This window comes from Euleptes europaea, chromosome 12 (assembly GCF_029931775.1).
Source record: "Euleptes europaea isolate rEulEur1 chromosome 12, rEulEur1.hap1, whole genome shotgun sequence".
In the NCBI taxonomy this organism is placed as follows: Eukaryota; Metazoa; Chordata; class Lepidosauria; order Squamata; family Sphaerodactylidae; genus Euleptes; species Euleptes europaea.
In genome coordinates, this window is record NC_079323.1 from 48,872,348 (window position 1) to 48,898,944 (window position 26,597).

Here is a 26,597-nt window from a genome sequence, read left to right on the forward strand (position 1 = left end):
TTAGCCCTATCTATAGTATAGTGTTATAAACTCTGTTTATTCTCTGTGTGAGTGTCGTGCACTACAATAGGCATAGTCAGTCAGTTTATTAAAATGGTCAACGACCAGATAGGTTATATACAAATACAGAGACGTTTAAAATTAAAGGAATATATAAAATCCACAACAAGTATCCTGAACATTTGTAACAGTCATTCTGTAGGACAGTTAGAGTCCATACATAGAGTTTGTACATCAAAGGACTCAATGACTATCAGTCGATGGGGGACCTAGATCGTTTGTGATCGCCTTATGTTTGGTAAATGCGATAAAAAAATTTTTTTGCTACTGCACGTGAGACCTCCACATTTTTGTCCTCCAAGAAATATCTTAATAAAAAAACCCTCAGATTGATGTATGGGGCTTCCGGTTAGGTTAAACTGCTGTAAAAAAGGTTCAATTAACCACTTTCTTTCAGAGGCATACCAAACACAATGAAATAATACATGAGAGACTGTCTCTATGGAGACACTTGAGCAGGGACAGAGTCACATGGAGCGGGGAGTATGATGGAATCTACCGTATAGTAGCGAGGAGGGAAAGGCATCAAATCTTGCCCTTGAAAGGGCCCATCTATGGTTTGGGTTGGAAATATTGACCAGATACGAAGCTGGAGCAAAACCCAAGCTAGGTTTCAGTTGGTTGTAAAGAGGGGGTAAGGTGGCATGCTCTGTTTGTAGCTCGATATCGATAAGGCGTTGATGGACCACACTTTTTGATTATTTTAATCCTTCTTCTAGAAGTTGTTCTGGATCTAACCCTATAGTTCTTAATCTTTCTGTGGCTCTTTGGACCCATTGGGAGAAAGGATTGGCAGCAAGGAGGCCATAAATTAAGCCAGAGGGATGAAAATGTATTTTCAACCAGTAAAAAAGTGTGTGTCGCCACACTTCCGTTTTTATCATGCCCAGTCCCGCCTCCTGTCTCAATATCGCATTTGGTGTGCCTCTTGGGGTGTTGAATAATGACCTTAAAAATTTTGATTGCACTAATTCTAGGGGTTTGAGATTATCAGCCTGGATGGTTTGCATCCCATACCTCATAATAGCAAGCACTTTGGTTTACAATAGGCATATAATTTTCCTTTGTGAACTGAGTCTTTTTTTTTTTTTTTTGCCGTCAAGTCACAGCTGACCTTGTAGGGTTTTCAAGGCAAGAGAAGTTCAGAGGTGGTTTGCATTGCCTGCCTCTGCATAGTGACCCTGGAATTCCTTGATGGTTTCCCATCCAAATACTAACCTGGATCGACCATGCTTAGCTTCTAAGATCTGACAATATTAGGCTAGCCTGGGCTACTCAGTTCAGGGCTATTACCGGCCTGCAAATGTATGATTACAGCACTTCTGAATATGGCTTTCTTATTCTTTTGAAACAGAATGATACAAAAGGGGAACTGTCAGAGAGAGGAGGAACAGAATTTTCCCCACCCCTGGTTATGTTTTTTCACTATTTTCCTTCTCACTGGTTCTGCTTTCCCCACTCTGACTGTTTTTCTTTCTATTGCTCCCTCTCCCACTGACCACCTTTCAATTTCATGATAAAGTAAATCACTATTAAAATCTCATAAGGCTACCTCATGAGATGTTGGCAGCTATTTTAGATTATCTAGACAGCCACATACAAATAATAGTCGTGCAAGATCACCACTGTTTTAAACTATTGTATGTTTTCCCCTCTCTTTTTGGGAGTCGCACTATGTTTGCAGAAGCATGGGAGATTCTAGATTGAGTCATAAGAATATAAGAAAAGCCATACTGGATCAGACTAAGGCCCATCAAGTCCAGCAGTCTGTTCACACAGTGGCCAACCAGGTGCCTCTAGGAAGCCTACAAACAAGACAACTGCAGCAGTAAAACCTTTTTCTTTTGCCATCAATTCACAGCTGACTTATGGTGACCCCGTAGGGTTCTCAAGGCAAGAGACTTTGGAGATGGTTTGCCATTGCCTGACTCCGCGTCATGACCCTGGTATTCCTTGCAGGTCTCCCATCCAAATACTAGCCATGGTCAGGGCTGAGAGTGCGTGACTGGCCCAAGGTCACCCAGCAAGCTTCCATGGTGTGAGTTGGGATCTAAATCTGAGTCTCCTAGTCCGACATCTTAACTAGGGGTGTGCATTTGGATATGCCAAACTGAAAAAAGCATCATTTCAATGAAGCCAAAAAGGCAAATCCAAAAAAGCTGTTTTTTCCCTGATTTTTTTTCCAGATTTTCCAAGTCTATTTTACCTTAGGGGAATCGTTGCAGGGCCCTGGGGAGGCTGTGTTTTAAGGTAGAGGCACCAAATTATTAGTGTAGCTTCTCTCCTTAGAAGGACCCTCAATTTTGATAAAGATTGGAGCAAAGGGTCCAATTTTATGGGTGCTCAAAGAGGGAGCCCCCATCCATTCTCAGTGGTTTCCAATGGACAAAAGGGGCCTCATAAAATTGGACCCCTTGACCCAATTTTCACCAAACTTGGAATCCTTTTAAGGAAAGTCACCATCAGCTACACTGCAAATTTGATATCTCTACCTCAAAAACCTGCCCCCCAGAACTCAGCAAAGATTTCCCGATAGTTTTCTTACACTGGGAAAAAATGTATCCGTGATTACCAGTTCTGACACAGCCCAATGTTATGAAAATGGGGGATCTTTGAGGGGCTCTGTGGGGGGGGGGGGTGTCCGTTTTTTAAGACAGAGGCACCAAATTTGCAACACAGCTACTGGTGACTCTCCTTACAAGTTTGGTGAGATGGGGAGCCCATATAATTGAGGCCCATTTCTTCTTCATTGCAAACAATGGAGAATAAATGGGGCGCCCTCTTGGGGGCCCCATAAAGTTAGGCCCCCGATCCAATCTTTACTGAACTTGGTGGTTCTTCTAAAGAGAGGCACAGGAAGCTACACTGAAATTTTGGTGGCTCTACCTTTTTTTTGAAAAAAAACATATATTAAACAAAAGTGATAGATCATTAGAAGCAAATCTAGATTATTAAAAAAATTAACAGATAGAGAATTTTATTTAGATCATAATGTTAATGTAGGAGATTTTGAGATGTATGATGAAACAGTCTCCCTGAAGGAGTATAAATGGTTTGAATGTATGTGTATTTGCATGTTTGTTTTGAAAATTTAATAAAATATATAACTTAAAAAAACCGGCCCCAGAGCCCCACAAACATTTCCTATAGGATTTAATAGACCCAAACAGTTTTAGATATTTGAAAAAAGCCAGTACCCAATGAAGAGAGCTTTAACTCTCCAAAGCTCATTCCTTCAAAATCTTGTTGGCCTCTAAGGGTGCTATAGGACTTGAATATAGCTATACTACTAAAGACCAACCCAGCTACCCTCTGAAACTATCTTCATGGGAGTTCCTGACCATGAATCTCAATGTCATGGTCTGGTTTATCACTAATGGCCTTTATGTGTGTTTGTTGCAAGAAAGATACAAAGTGTGAAGGAAACATACATGCTCCTAGAAACAAACATCAGTGCCTGCCCACAGTTCCTGCCATGTGTCTTTTGCATGCTTGGAAATATTTACATCCCTTTCTTACTTTGTAAGGATTCTGGCACAAACTGTGGTGTACTGAATATGATGTATGACATCTAAAATGGCTCTAACTTGGTGTAAAAACCACTCCTGCTGAATCAGATACTCCATGTGAGACAGACTGGTCCGTTATGGTCATTTACACATGGTCGCTGTAGCCTCATTTATTCCCGGGTTCAGCCAGGATCAATTTTTTTCTGAACCCATGCTATCTCATTCCTTGTCGGCTCAGTGCTGTTTCGATGCAAAATGAACCCGGCTTTTCCCATTCCTCTTCTTGCCCCAATTAAACCATTCATTCTGGCTCATTCTAGAATCACTGAGCGAGCATACAATTTTCTCGGGTTGAGCTTCACCCCACCCTTTTCCAAACCCCATTTCAAGGCAGCATGCAACTAGCCAAACAGGGGAAGCACAGAAGATTGGCTTCTCTCACAGCCAATCATGAAGCAGTGTGTAAAGAGGCAGGAATTCAAGTGCTTCCTGCTACCTCAGAGCTCTTTCTGAGCAAAAGAAAGGCTTCTTAAAAACGAGGCTTGGATTTCTCCCCCTCCCTTCTTTCAGATTGCTCCGTTTTTTGTTCTTAAAATGCTTTTTATGCGGCAGTTGGGTTTGGGGGAAAGGAAACCTTCTCTCACGAGGTAAGCCAATTACAGAGCAGCATTTAAAGGGGTGGGACTTGATTTGAACTTGGGAGACTGATTTGTATTCATGCCTCTATCAGCACGCAGCAATGAATACAGTTTCCCCCAACCCGGGTTACTTTGATCCTGGCTGAAACGGGGAATAAAGAAGGCTACAGCAACTATGCGTAAATGACCTATGATACCTTAAAGAGAACCTCATTTATTTATACATTCACATCTATTTTTTCCTTGGGTTTTTTTTGTAATTAAATCAGAAACTAATTTTTTGAAATACATCCTTCAAAAATACAATAATACTCTGTTACAATAATACTCTCTACAGCCAACATAAGGCCTCAAAGTCCAGCTAAATCAAAAGGTGTTAATTAGGGGCACTTTCACTGAATGAAGAAGTTCCTGATGCCCTGGGGGTCTTGAAGAGGATGTACATGCAGGTGGTAATAGGAAGGATGTCCTTATTCCATAACTAAAGCATTAGGCAAGTAGTCATATGATATCCAATTAGTAATTCTTAGTACCCTGTAAATGTTTCCGACAGTAACTTTAAAAAGTCTTTTTTGTTTTGTAATAACGTAAAACCTCTTGACCTCCTAAATTAAACAGTTTAAGATCCTTTAATCTCTGTTCCATTCATATGAGGATTTCAGGACTTGTTCACATGGTCAACCAAGCAGAAACCTTGTAGGCACAGCAGGGAATGAATAAGCCTGTTACAAAGTGAATAATATAACCTTTAATATAGGCAGTACTCTCCCACTTGTGAATTCCTGATTGACCCAGTCCTGGGCCAGATCATCAGGATTCACAACACTACTTTGCATGCACAGGCTCACATGCACCAAAATTTCTGCTGAGTCAACAGTATTACCTTCCATCAGCTGAGCTAATATTGAGCAAACAAGCACAGGTGTTCAATAAATAAGGTACCTGTTTCTACTAGTCAGTCCCCCAAACCTAAAACTGGTTTTCCTTTCCTTGGCAGTATTGAAATTGTTCTGTTGACCCCCCAGCAGAAGTTCATTTTTTACTTAGACTGATGTAAAGCTTGTCCCTAAATTCATTTAAGCCAAGATAATAGAGGCAAAGAACTACTTGCAGGGGGGAAATAAAAGGGAGAGTTCTTACTCCTCCCACACCTAAAGATTCTCCTTTGAGAGTCTCCTTCACTCCTTATACCTAGGCCACTTGTCTTTCAGCCAATCTTACCACTAATGTTGAAGTCTAATTGATGGGGGAAAGACAGGCAGTGGGCATCTGCAGGGTCAGGTGAGTTAGAAAAGGTCACGTCTCTCCCTTACCTGCTGATTCTCTACAAATACATTGGGGTGGGGGGGCTCCTGTATTAACATTACAAGGAAACACATGCTGAGAAACCCCTCTATCCTTTGTAACATGTACTTCCTACCCCATAGACAGATGTAGTTTTCGGTATATTCCATATTTAGTTTAAGTTAAAAAGTAGACTGATGAGTTACAAATGGCCACGTAATAACTAGCAGATGATAAGAAACTAGAAAGAAAGGGCTATTTCTTTATAAGGCACATCTGCTGGCACAAACAATTGCCTTTAAATATGCAACTTCCTAGTTTGATTTGACTGTATCTGCGGTGGTGGTGGTGAACCCTTTAACAAAGAACATGCATGGCAAATGCAAATATCCAGACAATATATGGATGAAAGGTAACACATTTGCAGCTGACATTGAGCTTGGGCAGTGAAACTGATGCTTGGTTAAGACATAGTGCACAACCATGGTTTATTTTAACTACGGTTCATAGAATCATAGAGTTGGAAGGGACACCAGGGTCACCTAGTCCAACCCCCTGCCCAATGCAGTTAATCTGCAAAACCAGAATTTGACTCATAGACAACCGTAAGTCCTAGCTTGTCTCAAGAAATCTAAGGTTCAGAGATATTATATTCTTCTGGTTGGTATCCCGATCTGCATTTCTACTCCCCACCGAAAGAAACATTCACCATGTCAGTGTCAACAACCTATTTTCTATAGGCCATCATTACTGCATTGGCCACCATTACTGCCTCCATTCACTGACATTTTTAAATTTATTCAGAAAATGTATATGCCACCTCTCCAGAGACCAGCTCAAGGCACTATTACACCTTTTCTCACACCAAAGCACAACATATCCCAATTAATCTATTCTCCTCACATGCATACACCCAACTTTCAAGAATACCCCTCCCCCCGCAAACACACAGAGCAAGTCACTCCACTATTGGTCCTATTACAAATTCTGCCACTGGTGCTCACCTCCTACCTCGGCAGCAGAAAGGAAGGTCTAAGAAGTAACCCATCATGGTGGACAGGAGAAAGGCACATGAACCCCGCATCTGTGGCGTTGCTGCTAGACTTGTTCCCTGACAGTGGTGGGGAAGATCGGGGGAATAATGTGCTTCCCAAACTCTGCTGGCAGTGGCCCAGGTGATGGAGAAGAGAGGCGCATCTTCAAGACCTTTGCCCATACCACTCCAGCTGGCTTTCGGCTTTGGAATCACCTGGCACAAGTGATCGGTAGGGGAAGCACAAATCATTTTTACCACTCCAGTCACCCTCCTCTGCAGTCCATCTTGGGTTATGACATATCACGTGTATGTGTAAGCAAGACTGTAGCTCCCAAGCCTGCCCTACAACATGCTGGGACAACCAGCCTTACATCTCAGAAGCAGTGAGGCAGCTATGTGGGAGTGAGCTCCAGATTTGCCTTTCTACACCCCTGCTTTGGGTATATAACAAGACAATTTTTATTTTACTGCTGTATGTAATGACAGCACATTACAATGTTCCCATACCTTTAATAGTAGGAAGACAGGAAAATGAATATGGAGAAGTGCTAGTGACAGGCACCAAAGGCAGAACATTTTTCGAGACCATGAACACATGAAGCCACCTTTACTGAATCAGACCCTTGGTCTATCAAAGTCAGTATTGTCTACTCTGACAGGCATCGGCTCTCCAGGGTCTCAGGCAGAGGTCTTTCACATCAGAGGTCTTTCACATCAGTAGGTGATGCCGGGGATCGAACCTGGAACCTTCTGCATGCTGAGCAGATGCTCTACCACTGAGCCACAGTCCCTCCCCATTCTTGGCTCTGACCTGGATGGCCCAAACTAGCCTGATCTCATCAGATCACGGAAGCTAAGCAGGGTCGACCTGGTTAGTATTCAGATGGGAGACCACCAAGGAATTCCAGGATTGCTATGCAGAGGCAGGCAATGGCAAACCACCTCTGAACATCTCTTGACTTGAAAACCCTACAGGGTCACTGTATGTCTGCTGCGACTTGACCACACTTTACACCCACACATTTAGAATATGGAGGTAGGACTCTAACACTGCAGATCAAAATAAAACTTATTCATCTGTTTCGAGAGGTGTGTTCCCCACCCTTAAAAAGCAATAAAATGGCTGAGATAAACCCAGACAGACACCACCGATTTGAACTTAATGCAGACAGTCTGGTACATGACTCTGCAGCTTTGGGCTGCAGCTGATTCATTCCCACTCCATCTCACTGATGTGCTGGTCCTGGCATGCCAGCCAGCTGCCTCGTAAACCTCAGCAGACTTTATGCTCACACCTGTCAATCGTACAAGGGTGGCCGAACAAGCTCTTTGTGTGGCGTGCTGGGGCAGAGAGCTGGCTGCTACTATAATCCTAAATACCACTGTGAAGAAGGAAGACTCAATGTGTCCCTAAAGTAGTCAAATCAGCAGCTCTTTTTTTTTTTTTTGAGAAGCAACAACAGCTCGTTGCATTTCAGCCAGCCACATTAACGGTGGGTTTCTAGACCACCCTGAAACGACACGCTATCTCGCAAGCAGCCAGTGTTCAGAAGACTCGCCGGATATTGCAACCATCTGGTCTCCTGAAGAATTGATGGCGTGCTCCTTAGTCATCTGTTCCACTCACGCTGCCCACACAAGTCATCATGGTTGAGCGATTATCTATGACAGGTGAAGCAGGCAAATAAGAGGCTGGAAGATAATTGGCTCTGAATATGCTGTGCAGCAGCAAAGGAACAGTGTGAAATAGAAGGTTACGTTTATACATTCAGGTGGCTTGATGGGGAGATGAAAGACACATCCCGTTTAACTGCTCTGGGTGGAACGCTACTAATCAATTCAATCTACCTTTACTTAGTGCGCTGAAGACACTCATAGCTCAAGGCCATATGACCTTAACCGTGGCTTAATACGGAGTCCTTGAAAGGAGGTGGGGCATTTCCTTGGTACACAAGCACACAGAAGCTCAAAAAGCCCTTTTAACCCTTACTGACTCTTGCTGAGTCTTTTTTTAGTAATGAGCAATACAGACAGCACCACCCTTCCACACACACAGGCTCATCGGGGGGGGGGGGGATATGTTATTTTAGCTTCTCTGCTGATCACCTGAAAATTCTTATAGGTTTTTTAGTCCTTAGCACGAAAATAATTCCATTCTTTCCCCAAACCAGAACACTCTGCCTTCCCCTAATAAATGGACACCTCACTTTCGTATAAGTTTCTCTTTCTTCCTAAGCTACCAAAGTTTGCTTCTGAAGGGAGAAAACAGTCTGCAGGAGGACATGTTTGACACAAAAGAAACTCTTTCTACTATCTTTTCCTGTAGGGTACTATGAAACATTCACTTTATTGGTTCATGTGTGGGTTAAATCCTGCCCAAATATATTTGCATTGTCTGTGCATGCGCAGACAATGCACTTACCTGGACAGAATGGAACTGATCAGGGCCTAGCGGTGACAGACACAGACAGCCATTCAAGGTCTGGTGGTGGCAGACTCCAGCTGCTGCACTGGGCCCAGCCACGGAGGATGCCAGCTGCTGCCTCGGGCCCGGCCATGGTGGAGGACGCCAGCACTTGCTCCAGGCCAACTGTGGCATTGGAGGAGGATGTGGGTAGTAGGGCCTGGAGCCGTGCCAGGCTTGGCAATGGGGGGAGATGTGGGATTCCTCCATGAGGCTCTCGCCCTCCCCCAATGACCAGTAAGGAGGGAATAATCAATGATGGGGGGAGGGAATAATCAATGATAAGGGGAGGGATTCCCTCCGCCCCCGAAAGTATCGCGGTTCCCCACTTGTTATATCTAATATACTCACAATAAATGACCCATTTGTTTAAATGCAGAAGATAAAACTCACTTTGTAGGCATGATCTCTATTGTTTAAAATGGCTGTTTTCTGCCCTAAAATTGAAATACATTCAATATTTCCCCTAGAAATCAGTATTTCTTGGGTTTAGTACATATTAATATTCTGCGTTTCCTTTTCTGTATAACCAGTTTTCAATGCCCATGTGAGAGCTACTCCAGGCTAAGTTCACTGAAATCAGAAGATCCCAAGTATAATTATAAAGTACAATGCTGCAGCGACTCCTTAAAAAGGATATTTGTTTTGCATGATATGTATAGTGCTAAGTAGTTTAAAAGTGGATACCTTGCTCCAAAACCTCAGGATAAGCAGAAAAAGTATCTTAAAATGTCTTAACTATGTGTAGTGGTAAAAATAAAATAAAAAAAATAACCAACTGTAAGACATCACATATAAAATTGTTCCTGTTCTGAAGTAATGGCTATGCAATATCTGCTTTTCATTAACTGCGAAGCAAAAAAGGAGAGCGGATGAAACAACATTACTGGTAAGAAAATCCTTGTAGAAACGGGGTGATTCTGACTGGAAATCTGGCAGTTTCTGGCTGTTGTTGCTTTGATTAATGACAGTTGTACAATAGTGTGCCTGCAGTCCTTGCCACAGAGACAATTTTTTTCCACTGATATGAAGCACTGCTGAAAAATGTGTCCCAATCAGATCTGGCCCTTGGACAACATGTGCTATCATCACTGTACCGTGAATTGAGATTGATTGGTAACCAGCTGTGACAAAGTGAAGGAAAAGAGCTTTATATTTTACTTGGAGAGAGAAAAATAGAAAACTTAATTGTGTCAACACTGTAACCATTGGTAGGCCAAACAATGTATGAAACAAAGCAAGTTAATCCATAGTGTTTAGCTCTAGTTTAGAAACAGGTACTCAAGCTATACACTACTTTGGAGCAGTAAATTTTTCGAAATCAAAATTACCTTTATTTTCACTTTTCTTGAATGACATTCCTGACTATATTAAAGCAACTGGAATTTTAAACTGACCCTAAAGCTGTCCCAAGGGCCTATTGGGCTGTGTGGCAGGATGCAAAATAAACAAAGTGCTTTACATGGAAATGCCCCGTGGAAATTAGAGATACTGCCAAAATCCTGGAATAAACTATTACAGGCATAATCACATCTTTTATTAATCTGCAGGCGTATTTCAAGAGCCAAGTAATTATTTGGATTAATTTTGAGATTTGTTTCAGACAACATGTACCGTTTCACACAAGAGCCACATGCTGGCATGCTCCAGATTTATGCCTGCTTATAGAACCATATAAACAGTTGTGAATATGAAGGGGGGGGACATACACAGACTCCATGTTTATTTGTTTGTTTGTTGGACTTTTATGCTGCCCATTCCTGACCAGGTCAGGCTCAGGCTTAGAGCGGCTATCATACGTTTACAACTAAAACTAATTTCATCACTTAAAAACCAGGCGCCTGCAGGAGCACAAAAAACAATGGGCAATGATGGGAAATCATGCAGAGGGAATAAGGGAATAACATATCCCAACAAAATAAATAAACAAAAAATCAGCCATAAGAAAGAGAAGGAAGGGAGGGGAAGGGAAGGCCCGCAGGATGGGAACCATCGCTGTCCTCAACTGTATGCCTGGCGGAACAGCTCTGTTTTACAGGCCCTGCAGAACTGTTTCAAGTCTCACAAGGCCCTGATCTCACTTGGCATGTCATTCCACTAGACCAGGGACAGAGCTGAAAAGGTCCTGGCCCTGGCTGAGGACAGCCAGATACTTTTCAGACCAGGGATCACCAGTAGGTTTTCTCCTGTTGAGCAAAGTGCTCTCCGAGGGGTGCATTAGGAGAAGAGGTCCCGCAGGTACATGAAGGTGAGAGGGCGGGTTCTGCTGCTGTTCTCACAACGGAGTTTTAGCTAGTGCAACATTAACAGAGCTTTGCACAACAGCAAGCTCAAAGGGAGGGAAGAAGCTCAAGAGGGGATACAGGCAAGGGCAGATGGCATGAGGATTGGTTCATCCCATGGATATCTCATAGTATAATGGGGTGGGCGGGAAAAGGCAGCAGACACAGAGGAGGATGCATTTGCTTAGGAGGTGAGGTGCTGCTGTTGCCTTCCCTCCTCGGCCAGCATCATTCCCTCTGCACGCCCCCCCCCCACTGTGCCATGTGGCAGTCTTATCAGGCAAGAGACCCATACACTGTCTTTCTCTCCCTGCTCCCTCCTCCCATCCCCTTTTCTCCCGATGCTTGTATTTTGGCTGCTCACCAAGATGGGCAAAGGAAGAGAACAATGATGAGCTTGGTGAAGACAGCAACATTTCATCCTCTTAGCTGCTGATGGTGTCTACATATTCAGTGGCAGTGATGGGAACAGCCAGATGGACATTACACTTAGGTCTACTTTAGGGATGCAAATCTGGGCATACCTGAGCCAAAATTAAACCCAAATCAGTTGTTTTGGGTTGGTTCAGGGATACCCCAAGTTACCCAAATGATGAAAAATTATCTTTGCGAACTTTCACAGTTTTGGGAAAGCGCGGGAGCAGGGAAGGAAAGAGAGAAAGCTGGACCTGGGGAAACAACTGTTAGTTGGAACCTTTTTTTTCACCTTAAAATTTAAAGGGCCATTAGATTCTATGAGGTAGCCCATGCCTCCCAACTCAGGAGGCCAGGGATACCCTCATAGAACATGATGGCCTTTTTAAATTCAAAGGGAAGAGACACACAAGCTAACAGCTAAGGACTGGATAGATCTGACCCCCCCTTATGGCCAATCACATTGTAAAAGGGAAAGGACTGAACCTGCCCCCTGAACCTGCTCCCTGCCCACATTGGAAGTGGCAGATGGAATCTCAAATGGAATCCTGAAACAATACTGGTAATCCAGAACATTTAGAATAATTTGGGATAATTATACCAGGGTTTGTGTGTGTGTGTGTGTGTGTGTGTGTGTGCCATCAAGTCACAGCTGATTTATGGCGACCCTGTAGGGTTTTCAAGACAAGAGACATTCAGAGGTGATTTGCCATTGCCTGCGTCTATGTCACAATGCTTGTATTCTTTGGAGGTCTCCCATCCAAATACGAACCAGGGCCAACCCTGCTTAGCTTCTGAGATCTGATGAAACTGGGCTAGCCTGGGGCTATCCAGGTCAGCGCAATGATACCAGTGCCCTCCCCAAAATCTGGTTCCAAAATTAATAAGGCTTTTTTGGATTCCCAGATGGCATTTTCTACCAGGCTCATATTGGCTTACACTGTCTTCTCCTGCACTCCATTTCACAGAAAGAACTGAGAAAGGCTAAGGTTATTAAGCAAAAAAGTATATAGTCATCATCATAATAACAATAATAAAATATATATATAATATATAATATCCTGCTTGCCAAAAAAACCCCAAAAACATAGAGCAGTAGAAACCACAGAACTATTCTAGTTCTATCACTGTTTATGAAACTTGAGCCAGAAACCAATTATCTTAGTAAGTGATTTATTTCGCAGGACTGAAGTCTTGGTTTAGATGTGATGGGAAACATGGTTTGCAGATTTGTAAAGGAATCCAGGGGTTTATACGCTTCCCCTCTTCCTTGCTACATTTATCTCCTCACACATGATCAGCTAACAAACAGCCACCTATGGCCTGCACATGACCTGCAAATAAGGATTTGGAACTAGGAATAAACCATCATTTTCAGGGTACTACTAGATCCTGGCCTAAGGGTGGAGGCTCATGTTTCCTCCATGCCATGTAGTAGTTTTTATCAGCTCCAGCTGGTTTGCCCGCTACAACCATTCCTCAAAAAGTGTGATCTGGCTACAGTGGCCACATCCAAATTAGATTACTGTACTGCAGTGGGGTATAATGACTTAGAATCCGCCCTCCAAAGCAGCTGAAATTCCAGAAGGCTGGCAACCCTATTGTCCATTGACAAAAAAGTGGGTCAGATACCAAAGGGACATTACCCTACCATAAGTCAGGAACATGTCAAATGAATTAGGTAGGCCAAGTTGTGCTTGAACATATGGAACATACAAAGCTGCCTTATACTGAATTAGACCACTGGTCCATCACAGTCAGTATTTCGGCTCAGACTGGCCACGCCTGACCAGGGTCCCAGGCAGAAGTCTTTTACATCACCTACCACCAGATATTTTAACTGGATATGCCGGGGATTGAACCTGGACCTTCTGCATACCAAACAGATGTTCCTACCACTAAGCCATGAACCCTCCCCAAAATTTATTACTACTCCAGCCTCTACCCTCTTTCTTAAACAAATACCCAGTGGAAACTATCTGGATAACACTACCTATGTATTTAATTTATTTAAATAAGACCAACTGCACAGCATAATGTACTCTGTTAAAAACTAGACACCAAAATAATCTGGTGACTGGCAACAACTTTTCCAAATATACACAAGCATGCAAATTACAATAGCCTTTTTCTTTCATTGACAAGCTGTTAAGAATATCCTGTTGTCTCCCGTACGCTTTGCATAAATGGAGTTAATCTCTCTTGATGGGTAGCACAGGAAAATAGAAAACACAACAGATTTCAATGGAGATTAGACTGAAAGTAGTATGCTTAATATCAGAAATCTTCTTTTCCCTCCTGTCCTTTTATTTAAGAAAGTTAATTGTAATTAATTAAATTGAAAATGTGCTGATGTAACCAAAGATTAGATCCCTCACGCCACAGAGAGAAAAGTCTTGTTTCTAATTAATTTGCAATACACATAAGGCTGCATTTAGTTACAATCTGTGCTGTGATTAACTCGACTAAAGCACATAGCATTATACTGCTATTAACTCATATTTCATTGAAAGGTCATTTTCCCCTTGGTTGTATCTCACGGAAGCTTCAGTTAAATACCTAAGCATTCAATCCATGGAATATAAATGTTCTTTCCTAGCAGATCTTTATCATAAAACAAATCTCATTTATACAGTTTCTTAAGTACTTTTAAAAAGAATTCTGAAAGCCTGGGCTGGCTTCTTAAGGCTTAAATGGGTGATACAGCCTTGCTGTCCACAAGTCCTGTTTCCTGTCTCTTCGGGACAGACTGTACGGTATGAGCAACAGGGAGACTTCTACCACTGTTTTACTCTTTTGTGCTCAGCTGAGAGCCTATCAGTTCAAATAATTAAATAATGGTGACGATAAAACAACAGTTTTGTATATTTCATAACGGTTAACATAACGGTTTTGTATATTTCATCTAGCACTACAGTTGGTAATTCTTTCCCCTTTCATTGTTATTTAACCTACTGGGGAGTGGAATATTCTCTATCTGAAGGCTGATTTGGCCTGTGCTATCAGATTGGCTGTACCGATGCTACTACAGTGGCTTGACTATAGTTGGCTTTTAAATTTGGTTTTATTATTAATCTATATTCAATTATTATGCATTTTTTTTATTTATGTATTATGTACATTTTAACTTGTTAGAAGCTACTGTGAGCTCCATTTTGGTAGAGGGAGAGCGGGATATTAAATAAATAAATAAACAAGCAAACAAATAAATAAGAAATGTTTCAGGCAACCAAACAGATTATTGTATATGTGACTATCACTGGATAGCCAAAATGGGAATCAAATAAATTACTTATGCCATTAAAGGTTTTTCATTCATTCATTCAAATAAATTACTTAATCAGAAGTAGAAGATGGAGAAGCTCTATTCTCTCTACAAAAACAAGATCAGGAGCTGATTGTGGTACAGACCATGAATTATTAATATAAAAAAATTAGAATAAAGCCGAAGAAAACCACCAAAATATTCATTGTGCCAAAATAAATCTAAACAACATTCCTGAAAAGTTTAAAGACCATGCAAACAACAGATTTGCATTAATAAATTCAAGTAAATGTGAACCAGAAGAACCAGAAGAAATATTCCTGTAACCAAAAGAAATGAAAAGCCTTGATGGATGACTGATAAAAGTCTTAAAATTGCTTAAGATAGATGAGATGCATAAGTAAAAGGTGACAGAAACATAATCAAGTCTAAATGAAGTTCCAGCAACTTGCACACAGAAACAAGAGAATAATTATAATAACAAGTGTAAAGAAATAGAAGAGTACAACAAAAAAGGAAAAAGTAGAGTTGTTTTTATACCCTGCTTTTCTCTACATTAAAGAGTCTCAATGCAGTTTACAATCCCAATCCCTTTCTCTCCCCATAACCGGCACCTTGTGAGGTAGGTGGGACTGAGAGAGTTCTGAGAGAACTGTGACTGGCCCAAGGTAACCAAGCAGGCTTCATATAGAGGAGTGGGGAATCAAACCCGGTTCTCCAGAGTAGAGTCTACAGTTCTTAACCACTATACCACGTTGGCTCTCCACAAGATCCAAGAAATCAAATGGAAATTTAAAGCATGGTTAGACATGCTGAAAGATCAACAAGGAAATACATTAACTGAACAGGAGAGCCAGCGTGGTGTAGTGGTTAACAGCGGTGGACTGTAATATGGAGAATTGGGTTTGATTCACCTCTCCTCCACATGAGCGGCAGACTCTAATCTGGTGAACCGGGTTTGTTCCCCCACTCCTCCACATGAAACCTGCTGGGTGACCTTGGGCTAGTCATAGTTCCCTCCGAACTCTCTCAGCCCCACCTACCTCACAAGGTGTCTGCTGTGGAGAGGGGAAGGGTAGACAATTGTAAGCTGCTTTGAGACTCCTTAAAGGTAGAGAAAAGTGGGGTATAAAAACCAACTCTTCTTTTTCCAAAGAAAAGATGGGAACAATATACTGAAGAACTATACAAAAGAGTGAAAGTTAAGTGAAAGCTGCACTCAAAGCAACTGGGAGAAACAAATTACCAGGAGTACATGGTATATTCCAAGCCACAGAAACTAAGCACATCCAAATCTTAACAAGAATATGCCAACAAATATGAAAAGCAAAACAGACTGGAAACACTTGATTTACATTCCAATTCAAAAAAAAAGTCAAAGATTGCAGCAACTATTAGATAATTGCATTCATTTCTCATGTAGGTAAAGTGATGCTCAAACTTTTACAACAAAGACTGTTACCATATATGGAACAAGAAATGCCAGATGTTCAAGCTGGATTCAGAAAAGGAAGTGGCTTTAGAGATCATAATGAAAATTTACGTTGGTTACTGAAGCATACAAGAGAATTTCAGAAGAAAATAAGCTTGTTTTTCATAGATTACAACAAAGCTTTTGACTGTGTGTATCATGAAAAGCTTTGGTTGGTTTTAAAAGAAATGAGTGTGCCACAACATCTGATTGTTTTGATGTGCAACCTGTACTCCAGACAAGAGGCTACTGTTAGGACAGAATATGGAGAAACAGAATAGTTTCCAATAGGTCAGACCTGAACACCCCCAAAGAAGACATTTGTCAACTGATTCAGCTGCAGCTGCCTCAACTACCCCCGCCAAAGAGGGGGAATGATCTTCCATATACTTTCATTATGTAATCAAGACTGCAAGGGACTGCCCCTTGAGTCACTAACAATGCCCCTGCATCTTAGTCCCAAGAATTTCAAATGTTTTGTACACAATGAGATATCAAGCTATGCCATGGAATTCAATACAATTCTACTGACTACACTATTGTAAAAAGACTTCTGCAAAAACAATTAAAAAGGATGAAACGTGGGCCCCTACATCAGAAGTGGATACAATCACAACTTAATATAGTTTATTTACTCTTATTTTTGAGAATTTGTGCTCAGCTCACTGCTAATTCAATGACAATTTTGTGTATTATGTTAATAGAAAGTCAAAGAGTTCAAGCTGTCAGCTTTGCTGATCACCTACAATTTAATATCTGGGAATGTTTATCTAATATATATATAATGTATATAATGTATCACATTTTTGCTTGTTTGAAGATAATGATTTACACATGCTTTTTGAGCACCTGCTTTATTCCTGTATGTAAGCATCCTGGAAACATTGATAATGATACAGGCCTAAGTAGATTTTTAAATGAATCTGATATTCAATATTCTACCCTAGCTCATTGGGAAACACCTACTTATAAACTCCTTTTGCCTCAGATGAAAACATTTCCTGTGTTCATATGGTAAACTGTACCTCCTCTAAGATTTCTGGAGGGAGTGTCCATCTTAAGCAAGCTTTATGGAACTATTCTAAACCTCAAAATGTATCTTGTATCAATGTATCAAAATTATGTATCAAAATTATGCCTATATTTCTTTGCCATCTGGATGGGTTTTTTACATGTGGACAGCGAACCTTTAATTATGTTCCTGCCAATCTATCAGCAGTACAATGTTGTCTTAGCCTATTTTATCAATTAAGAATCAGCTTATCCAGTTGCATATGTATGGCTTTTGTTTCTTATTTCTTTGCATGACCTTCTGCTGTTTTCTACATTGTATCCCTACTTTATCCCAGCAAGGCAAACAGTTATTCTTTCCTGCTCCACAGGTTCTCTACCTGACCCGGGACAATCTTCCATATGCATATAAATTGCTCTCGCAATATAAAAAAGAAAAAGGTGAGATGTAGTGATTTTTGAAGCCAAATTAATTAGCGGCTGGGCACACCCTCGCCATTTTAATATTGGTTCCACAAGACCCTGATTCTTGCCATATTGAAATATTGGTTACAACAAGCTCTAGGTCTCTGGAAAGCTCCCGGCCAAAGTCCACTTTCAATACTGGTCACGTAGTACTGTGCAAAGTTCACTAGCTGCATACTGACCTCACGATGATCCTCGCTCACCTGATGCTCTAAAGGGATTAGTGCTTGTTAAGCTCATCTACCTGTTTACCAGACAGCCAATGTTTGCATAAGGAACTCTGGTCTGAGAATGGAATGTTTTCATTGTCTTCTTTACACCTTGATCTTGTTATTAATTGACTTTGCTGTACAATAAAACTGGGAAGATCACTCTGAGAAGTTAGAGTTGATCTCTCACAAATCAAGACACAGCGTTTGTGTCTTCCCTTCAAAATCAGAAGGAGATTGAGACTAGGAAGGGCAGCCATGAAGGACCTAGAAAAGATTCTTAAGTGTAAGGATGTATCGCTGGTGACCAAGATCAAGTTAATTCAAGCCACAGTATCCTCCATTACTATGTATAGGTGTGAAAATTGGACGATAAAGAAAACTTACAGGAAGAATGTTGATTCATTTGAAATGTGGTTTTGGAGAAGAGTTTTAGAGATACCATGGACTGCCAAAAAGACAAATAAATAGGTTCTAGAGCAAGTCAAGCCTGAACTGTCCCTAGAAGGTAAAATGACTAAACTGAGGCTATTGTACTTTGGCCACATTATGAGACCAGACTCACTGGAAAAGACAATAATGCTAGGAAAAGTTGAAGGCAACAGGAAAATAGGAAAACCCAACATGAGGTTGATTGACTCTATAAAGGAAGCCACAACCCTTAGTTTGCAAGACCTGGGCAAGGCTGTAAATGATAGCGTTTTTGGAGGACATTTATTCATAAGGTCGCCATGAGTCCGAAGCAACTTGACGGTAATTCACACACACACACACACACACACACACACACACACACACACACACACACACACGACTTTCTGGATCCAGGATCAACATGTGTAGAGGGGGGATGGGACTAACCACTAGCTTTGCACCATGTCATGACCTTCTTCAGCCTGACAATGGCAGGTTCCTTGGAAGACAAGGAAGAATCCTTAGTAGAGATGAGCACACGTATAGTCCCCATTATGTTAATGGCTTCTCCAGGATCTCCACGGAAAATTTCCTGCCCTCTCTGCCACAGAGGGCTCTCATTCAAACAGAGACACAGGTGTATAAGGAGCCCCACAGAGTGGTACCTTACTCCTCCAGTCCCTCTGCAACATTCCCCAGGACCCCAGGAACAAAGGAGGCATGCAGCCAAAGTCTGGATCAGGGAGAGAAACACAAACTTGGCAGTGTAAGGCCTTTCACACTACAGTTGCCCTCGGGAAAAAGATGTAACTCTCTAGGTTGTGGCTAGAAGAGAGACCTGTTCTGGTTACCATAAAGAATAGGCAAATGGTTCCCTTTAGAACAATGCAAATCAACCCTTGCTGTTTCAACATCTCTGACAAACCAGCTTGTTATAGCCCTGCATAGGGCATTTTCTAGTTCTCTAGACTCTGGTGCCTCCTTGTGGACACATGAACACACATGTACACTACCTTATACTGAATCAGACCATTGGTCTATCAAGATAAATACTGTATACTCAGACTGGCAGTGGCTGTTCAGCATCTCAGACAGAGGCCACCTACTACTTGATCTTTTTACATTGGAGATGCTGGGGATTGAACCTGGGATGTTCTGAATGCCAACCCAACCTGACTTCACAGTCCCCTGTTCATGCTTCGGCCCCAGCTTCAGTTCCTGCATTGGCAGAAGGCCCCAGCTTGGTCTGGTCTTGGATGCCACATGCCATCCTCATGCATCCTAAGCCACCTGGCTAGGTATAGAGGCTGACACACCACCCATAAATGAGTGTGCTAACACCACTGTCCACCTATGTTCATTTTCCCAGTGTGGGTGAAGCACTTATGCCCACTGTATGTGTATAGATTCCTTTTCTGCGATAGGGGATTGAAAAAATAAATATACAGTTTGCACATGCATAAATTGTTGTGCCTCTGTGATGTAGCTCCAGGCAGGCAGGCTCACATGCTCAGTTCTTATCCCCCTCTGTGATAGCGAATGTGAGTGTATTTGCATGTGTGCATGGGTACATGCATAAAACACATTGCTAGATATTCACTTTAAATATCGCAGTAGTGGTTCTGATACCCATTTGTAGCATCTGGAGACATCTATTTTCAGGGGAGACGATATGTGTTTGCAACTAATTACTTTACTTTCAGAATATCTCTCTGTCTTCACCAAAGTTCCCAAATACAGGCAAGCATTAGGACTGCAAGTGACAGGGATGGAGTGACGTTATCTTGATCTTCCAAAGGAGAACATAGTTGGTCCAAACATCTAATTTCCATCACCATTTTATATGGGTGTTATGGGCAAACACAGAGCTGAACTGAACTTGGTGTGATTGATACACTATAATTCTATCTCAGAATCAGTGGCGGACAGGCCAGGGTGTCAGCTTGCCCGATGGCAAATGGACCCTATGGGCCCCTGATGAAGTGGGCCCCCTTAAACATTAGAGAATACTTTAAAAATGTTAATGACCTTTTAGTAGCTTGAAAACATAATAGTTCCAATACTATTATTGTATGCAACTAAAATTTTAATTGTACTTTTTTCCACTTATGTATTTTTTGCATTTTTAATTTATTTTCTTATAAAAATTAAATGATAGCCTTATAGTTGTGGGTGGGGCCCCTTTGTCTCCTGTCAACCAATATTTTTAGACCCAGTCTGCCACTGCTCAGAATTCACCTGTACTCTCCATCCCATTCCCACCACCACAGAAAAAATACGAAAAAGAAAACAAACATTTTATATTGAACTTCAGTTGCCATTTGTATTAGATTTTGACTACTGTGGGCAATGTTGAACGCCAAATGTTGCCTGAAAATATAATAAACAATGCGTTCCATATATTCATGCCATCTGCCCTTGGAAATGACAGAGCAGATTCATCCCATGCAACACTGGAATGACGTAACAGCCTGGTGTTGGCTCAAGAATCCGTGAAATGGCTCCATCCATTTCACCAAGCGATAGCACAGCTGAAATGTACTGCCTGACTCATTTTAACGTCTCTTCAGAAGCTATAGCTGCAGCTGAGGCAGACCAAATTCAGGATATTGGTTTTGGGTACTGAGCCAGAGCTGTATTATCCTAAAGATAAAGGAAATAGGCAGAATGGACAGCCAGTATTGTCTGCGTTTGGGAACTTGCTAATGCAGGGATTCTTAAATGAAGTCTTTATATTACAATTTCTGGAGACTACTAAGGACCATTGGACAAAAAGGGGTGGGGGGACCCAACCTAAAGATAAAGCCGTGTACCCCAAGGTTGGGTGGAAAAGAACTCAATTAAACTTTAAAATATATTTATTATAAAGTGCTCATGCAAATATTAAAAACAAGCCTATATGGCAATAAATACAAGGTTGATAGTCAAAACCATATGCCAAACGCATCTATTTGCTGATACTGTTATGCATACTTATATGTAAGGTCAGCCCCATCCAGAAAGAAATATTCAGACTGCATTTCACGTTTGTGTGCCTTTACAATTAAAAAAATATTTTAATAACTATCTGTCACCATAGGCACAGAGTTCATCCTTAAATACAAACCTGAGCAGTTACTAAAATTTTTAATCTGTTCATTAACGTGTATGTGTGCATAAGATGTTTTATTAGACCACCAATTAAGGCCTGACACTGGCAAACCACCTCTGTTAGTCTCTTGCCTTGAAAACCCCATAAGGTGTCGCCATGAGTCAGGTGCAACTTGATGGCACTTTACACACACACACAAGGCCTGAGGGCCGAAACGCATTTGGCATGTAGTTTTACAGTGCATTCCTGATCTTCAAGAGCAAAAGCCCTTAAGAAGCCAGGAAGGGGCTGCGCCGGCATCAGCACCAGCGTGGAGGCCCAGATGCCGGTCTCTGGATGCCACCACGGAAGCACTGCCACAGAACGCCGGCAGGGCCTTCCGCCGGTGTCCCACCAGCGTAAAGTCCCGTGCTGGTGTTCCGGGGGGCATGCTGCCGTTAGGCAGCCTCCTGTCTACTTTCAGCCCTGGATTCCAGTGCCGAGAATGGCATTGCTGTGCCGAAAGCTCAGGAATGGGCTGTTAGACTAGCAACCTTATATTTGTTGCCATATAGGCTTGTTTTTAATATTTGCATGAGCACTTTATAATAAATATATTTCATGGTGTAATCGAGTTCTTTCCCACCCAACCTTTGGGTACCCAGACTACTAAGGACCATTTGTTCCTTTCCTGGGGATGCCATTTAGTATGTCTTACTTTTTAAAAAAAATCCAAATCTTATTCAATCTTTTGAGAAAAAAGTAGAAAGTTTTTAAAAAATCAATAAGCAAGCATAGCATAATTATGTTCCTCAGGATTTCCAGATTTCCAGAGTGGCAGTTTCTTAACCCACAATCACTTTAATATTACACGTTGCGAAAATTGTATACCACTTTTCGCACTTTCCCTACCTTGTTGCGCTGCAGAGGAAGCATCTAAACAAACACCTCTTTCCTGCTGGTATGGTTGCCTTTTTCAATTCCTCAGCCCAATACTCTTCTAATCAGAAAAATATCTGCACATGCAACTCACAAGTGCAGATTGTAATTTCATTTAAGAAAAATTTACTGAACAGAACCAGCTGTTCAGAGCTGGAATACAAAAAAGAAAAAGCCACACCACAAGGCAGAGACTAAGATATTTTTAAGGAACCTGACAAACACATTCATACAGTTCAGTACCTCAGTCTCACAAGAGTTGGCAGTGCCATGTTCTTCCGTGGAAAAGGTTTAAACAGTTATTACAGTGTGTCATACATTTTAACTTGTAATTGAAAATCTCTCCACTTCCTCAGGAAAAAAAAAAACACCACCCTGTATCACTTGCTATATAATTACAGGCTATACAGCTGGTCTCTTAGGCTTTGCTAGAAATCTGAAGACATGAAATACCGCACAAACCCTAATCAAATTTTATTAAACGTTAAGCCAAAGAAATGTCACCCCCCATATCACAGCATCTCAGAAAGTAACGATGGCTCTAGATATAAGCCTAAATAACGCACAAGATTCAAGACCTGATTCAGGCCATATTTTGTTGTAAGTCATGATCAACATTCTCCATCATTTAGGGATCTTACTGCCCTTCAATATAAATGTGCCAGTCCAATTGGTTTCAAGCACACATCAAGGACAAAAATCAGCCAGATTAATAAACCAGTGGAAGAGGCGCACTATTCTGATAACCACGTTTATATTTTCCAAAATCTTTGAGGATGACATCAAAACCATTTCAGTCAGGCTTTGCTTAGCATGTTTTTTAAAGATACAGCACTCTGAAGTGGCACAATGGCTCTGTGGGCCTGTGCTGGCATAACTGGCTCTTATGCAGGCGTAATGGCATATCTCGGAGATACGCCAGTGTAAGGGTCAGTCTGTTCCCTCTGCTCGTTTGTTCCCCTTCCCTTAGGACTGCACTGTAAAACTTCCATGTGACAGTAAACATAATTACAAAACTGTGCCAAAAATATAGGCAACGCTTCTTTGTGTGAGCCAGTATGAACGTATGCTATAATAAACTACATAAATGCAAATCTCTGAAAAGTCTTCGTGACTGTTAAAAATGCCAAACAAGGGCAGGGAAACAAATGGTGCAGAGGGAAACAAATTATTGAATAATGTTTGCAAAAAATATATATTAAAGAATTTGTGTTCCTCTGCACCATTTGTTTCCTTGCCTTTATTTTGCCTTGGTGAGGCCTCCTTCTTTCTTTCACTGTTAAAAATTCCAGCCATATAGGCATTCAGAAAATGGGTGATTTCCATCTCTTAAATCCCATAGTACTAAATCAAAAGGGTTAACACTACAGTTCCACACTTCCACTGACATATCTCAAAGTGTATTGCATGTAGGGTTGCCAGATCCTTCTTTGCCACCAACAGGAGGTTTTTGGGGAGGAGCCTGAGGAGGGCAGAGCTTGGGGAGGGGAGGGACTTCAATGCTATGGAGTCCAATTGCTAAAGCAGCCATTTTCTCCAGGTGAACTGATCTCTATCGGCTGGAGAGCAGTTGTAATAGCAAGAGATCTCCAGCTAGGACCTGGAGGTTGGCAACCCTAACTGCATGATTGTGAGCCAGGCAATATGTTAGCTCTATTTAAATGTAATTTTATTTTATTTGCTTCATTTATAGTCTTGGAAGTTCTCAGGCTCCCCCCTCCTCCCTCTGTGTGAAGCTGGGATATTTTTTTAAAAATTCTGGTTTTGAACTGGAAAAACAACCACCCATGGTTTGTAATTTTTTGTCTACAAAAGCAGAACTATAGTTTAACACAACCAAAATAATAAGATTGAAAATGAATTCATAAACATTCTGTCTCTCTCAGCACTTCAATACTCATCCTCGCTTCTATGCCTCACGCTTCTATGCTTCACGCAAAGTGAATTTAGGCAAATTGTGCTCCACACACTTTTAAGTTAGAAATGCTGCATAATTCTGTTTAAGATACATGCAACTTCAGTTTTATAAAGTGATATCTTCTCATGATATTGTATGGAATGTGAGGAAAGTACTGAGAATGGAAATTACGGGATAAGAGGCATTTAACCAAAACTACAAAATTGGAATATTATTCACTGGGAAATATATGTTGGGAAATATGCAGCATTCTAATTCAAATAACAAATTATCCCAAATCAAGAATTATCACAGAGAGCAAGAAGAAATCTGACAAAGAAACCGCAACAAAGAATAAACAATAAAACTAATTTTTTAAACATTGTCCAAAAGGATGTTATATTAAGGTAATCTCAAAGGATATGATATTTAGCTCTGCAGAAAGATGTAGTAAATCCAATGAAAATAAAATATTGTGTGGTATATGAATTTCAAGGCCATCTAATGACTAACAGAGGACAAACTAGATAACGTGCAAATCATAATTACATAGAGCCTTCAGCATAGAAAGCTCACCTTATAAAAATTAACAAACTACAAATAACCACTCCTGATATGTCTTCCATTGAGCTTGTTAATCAAACACAAAATCTTCAACAAGTATATGTAAGATGATCAGGTGCAAAGGAAGCCTACATCCCTGTCCCTTTGACAACCAGAGTAATAAATAGATATAATCTTTTCATCCCTGCATGACAAATTGTTGCCAACAAAACTACTAGTGGTAGACAAGCAGTATATGGTTTTTCAGTTGACTTCCTAAGTACAGGAGTGTGGCTCACTAAGTTAAGGATAGGTACTACGACAGCATGCAATCAACTAAACATCCTGTGTTTTTAATCTAGTGATTTTAAAAGACTGACAGCATTTTGCATGATGAAATTAAGAATAAGAATTACCCAGAAAGAAGACTTAACAATGAGTGTTTTTCCTACCTTCCTCTTGGCAAGTCGTTATCATCTTTCTTCCAACGTACTGTTGGTTGAGGATCCCCTTGTACCTGACATCTGAATTCTACGGTTTCTTCTTCCAAAACCACCTGGTTGATTGGTCTCCTGAGAAATGTGGGTCGTTCTTGAAAACAAAAGTTCCAAATTTTAAAAGTAGGTTGATTAAATTGAAATAATTCAGGTCACAGCATGCACAGTGCCTATGCCCAAGATTCTGATTGAATAGGTAGTTCTTTTCTCCCACTAGGAGCATGCAGGAGAAATGGGAGATCTGTTGCACCTCCCGTAGCAGTTAACATTTATTCCTAGGGAGGTTACTACTGCATCCATGGTAGACATCATAGTACCTTTTCTTTATAACTCAAGACCTTATTCTTGACAGTTCACCGAAAAGCAGTTTTAGGCATCTGCAATCAATACAATGAAGAAGTAAGCATGGAGAAACTGTTACAGCTATTGGATGCCGTCAAGCAATTAATTGTGCAACAGTTACACAACTCAAAACAAATGTGGTTTTATATAATCTCTGCAAGATGATAAGATTTGAAAAGTCTTATTTTTTATTCTTATCCAACTAGTCATGTGAATCAACTGTGAATTAACTTCCTGTCCCCCCCCAAGAGTATACATGTGTCATTAAAGCAAAAACTCAAAATATTTCATCATATAGTTCAACGAAAAGCTCACAAGTAAATAAACAACCTAAAAATGTAGAGTAGAGGTACCACAGAGGCACAAATTGACATATCCGTTATTTCCATTTTGCATTATTTCTGCAGGTCCCTCAGTGTTCATCAGGACATAATAAGTAATTTCCTTTGTTGTTTTCTGCCTACTAATCACTCAGATAGTTTCCTGAATATGTCCAATAGTTAATTATATGTCTATAGAGTGATCAGAGCGAATGCCATTGCCAACGCAATTAACATTCTTTATGTGAGATTAAATGGATTTGAATTACCTGCATAACTTGGTTTCCATGTTAATCTCTCAGGAGACAAAACAACTGTACTTAATTCCACATACTAAATAAAAGCATTTTTCTTACAGAGTTCAGTCAAACCTTATTTCCCTATGCTGAGCTAACAGAAGTTAGGGAAACAAACGGCACATGGGCTTAATTCAAATATACAGTATATCACTGCAGTTAATATTCATA

General features: G+C 40.9%; 1 protein-coding gene across 2 annotated transcripts in view; it reads right to left on the minus strand.

The window, feature by feature from the left end:
• The window catches only part of ROBO2 (roundabout guidance receptor 2), a 504,839-nt gene that overhangs the window by 148,562 nt on the left and 329,680 nt on the right, over window positions 1-26,597 (minus strand). For both annotated transcript variants that reach the window (XM_056858915.1, XM_056858916.1), the window contains exon 4: window positions 25,424-25,562. In XM_056858915.1, coding sequence (XP_056714893.1) covers window positions 25,424-25,562 — 139 coding nt within the window. The remainder of the gene's footprint in view (window positions 1-25,423; window positions 25,563-26,597) is intronic.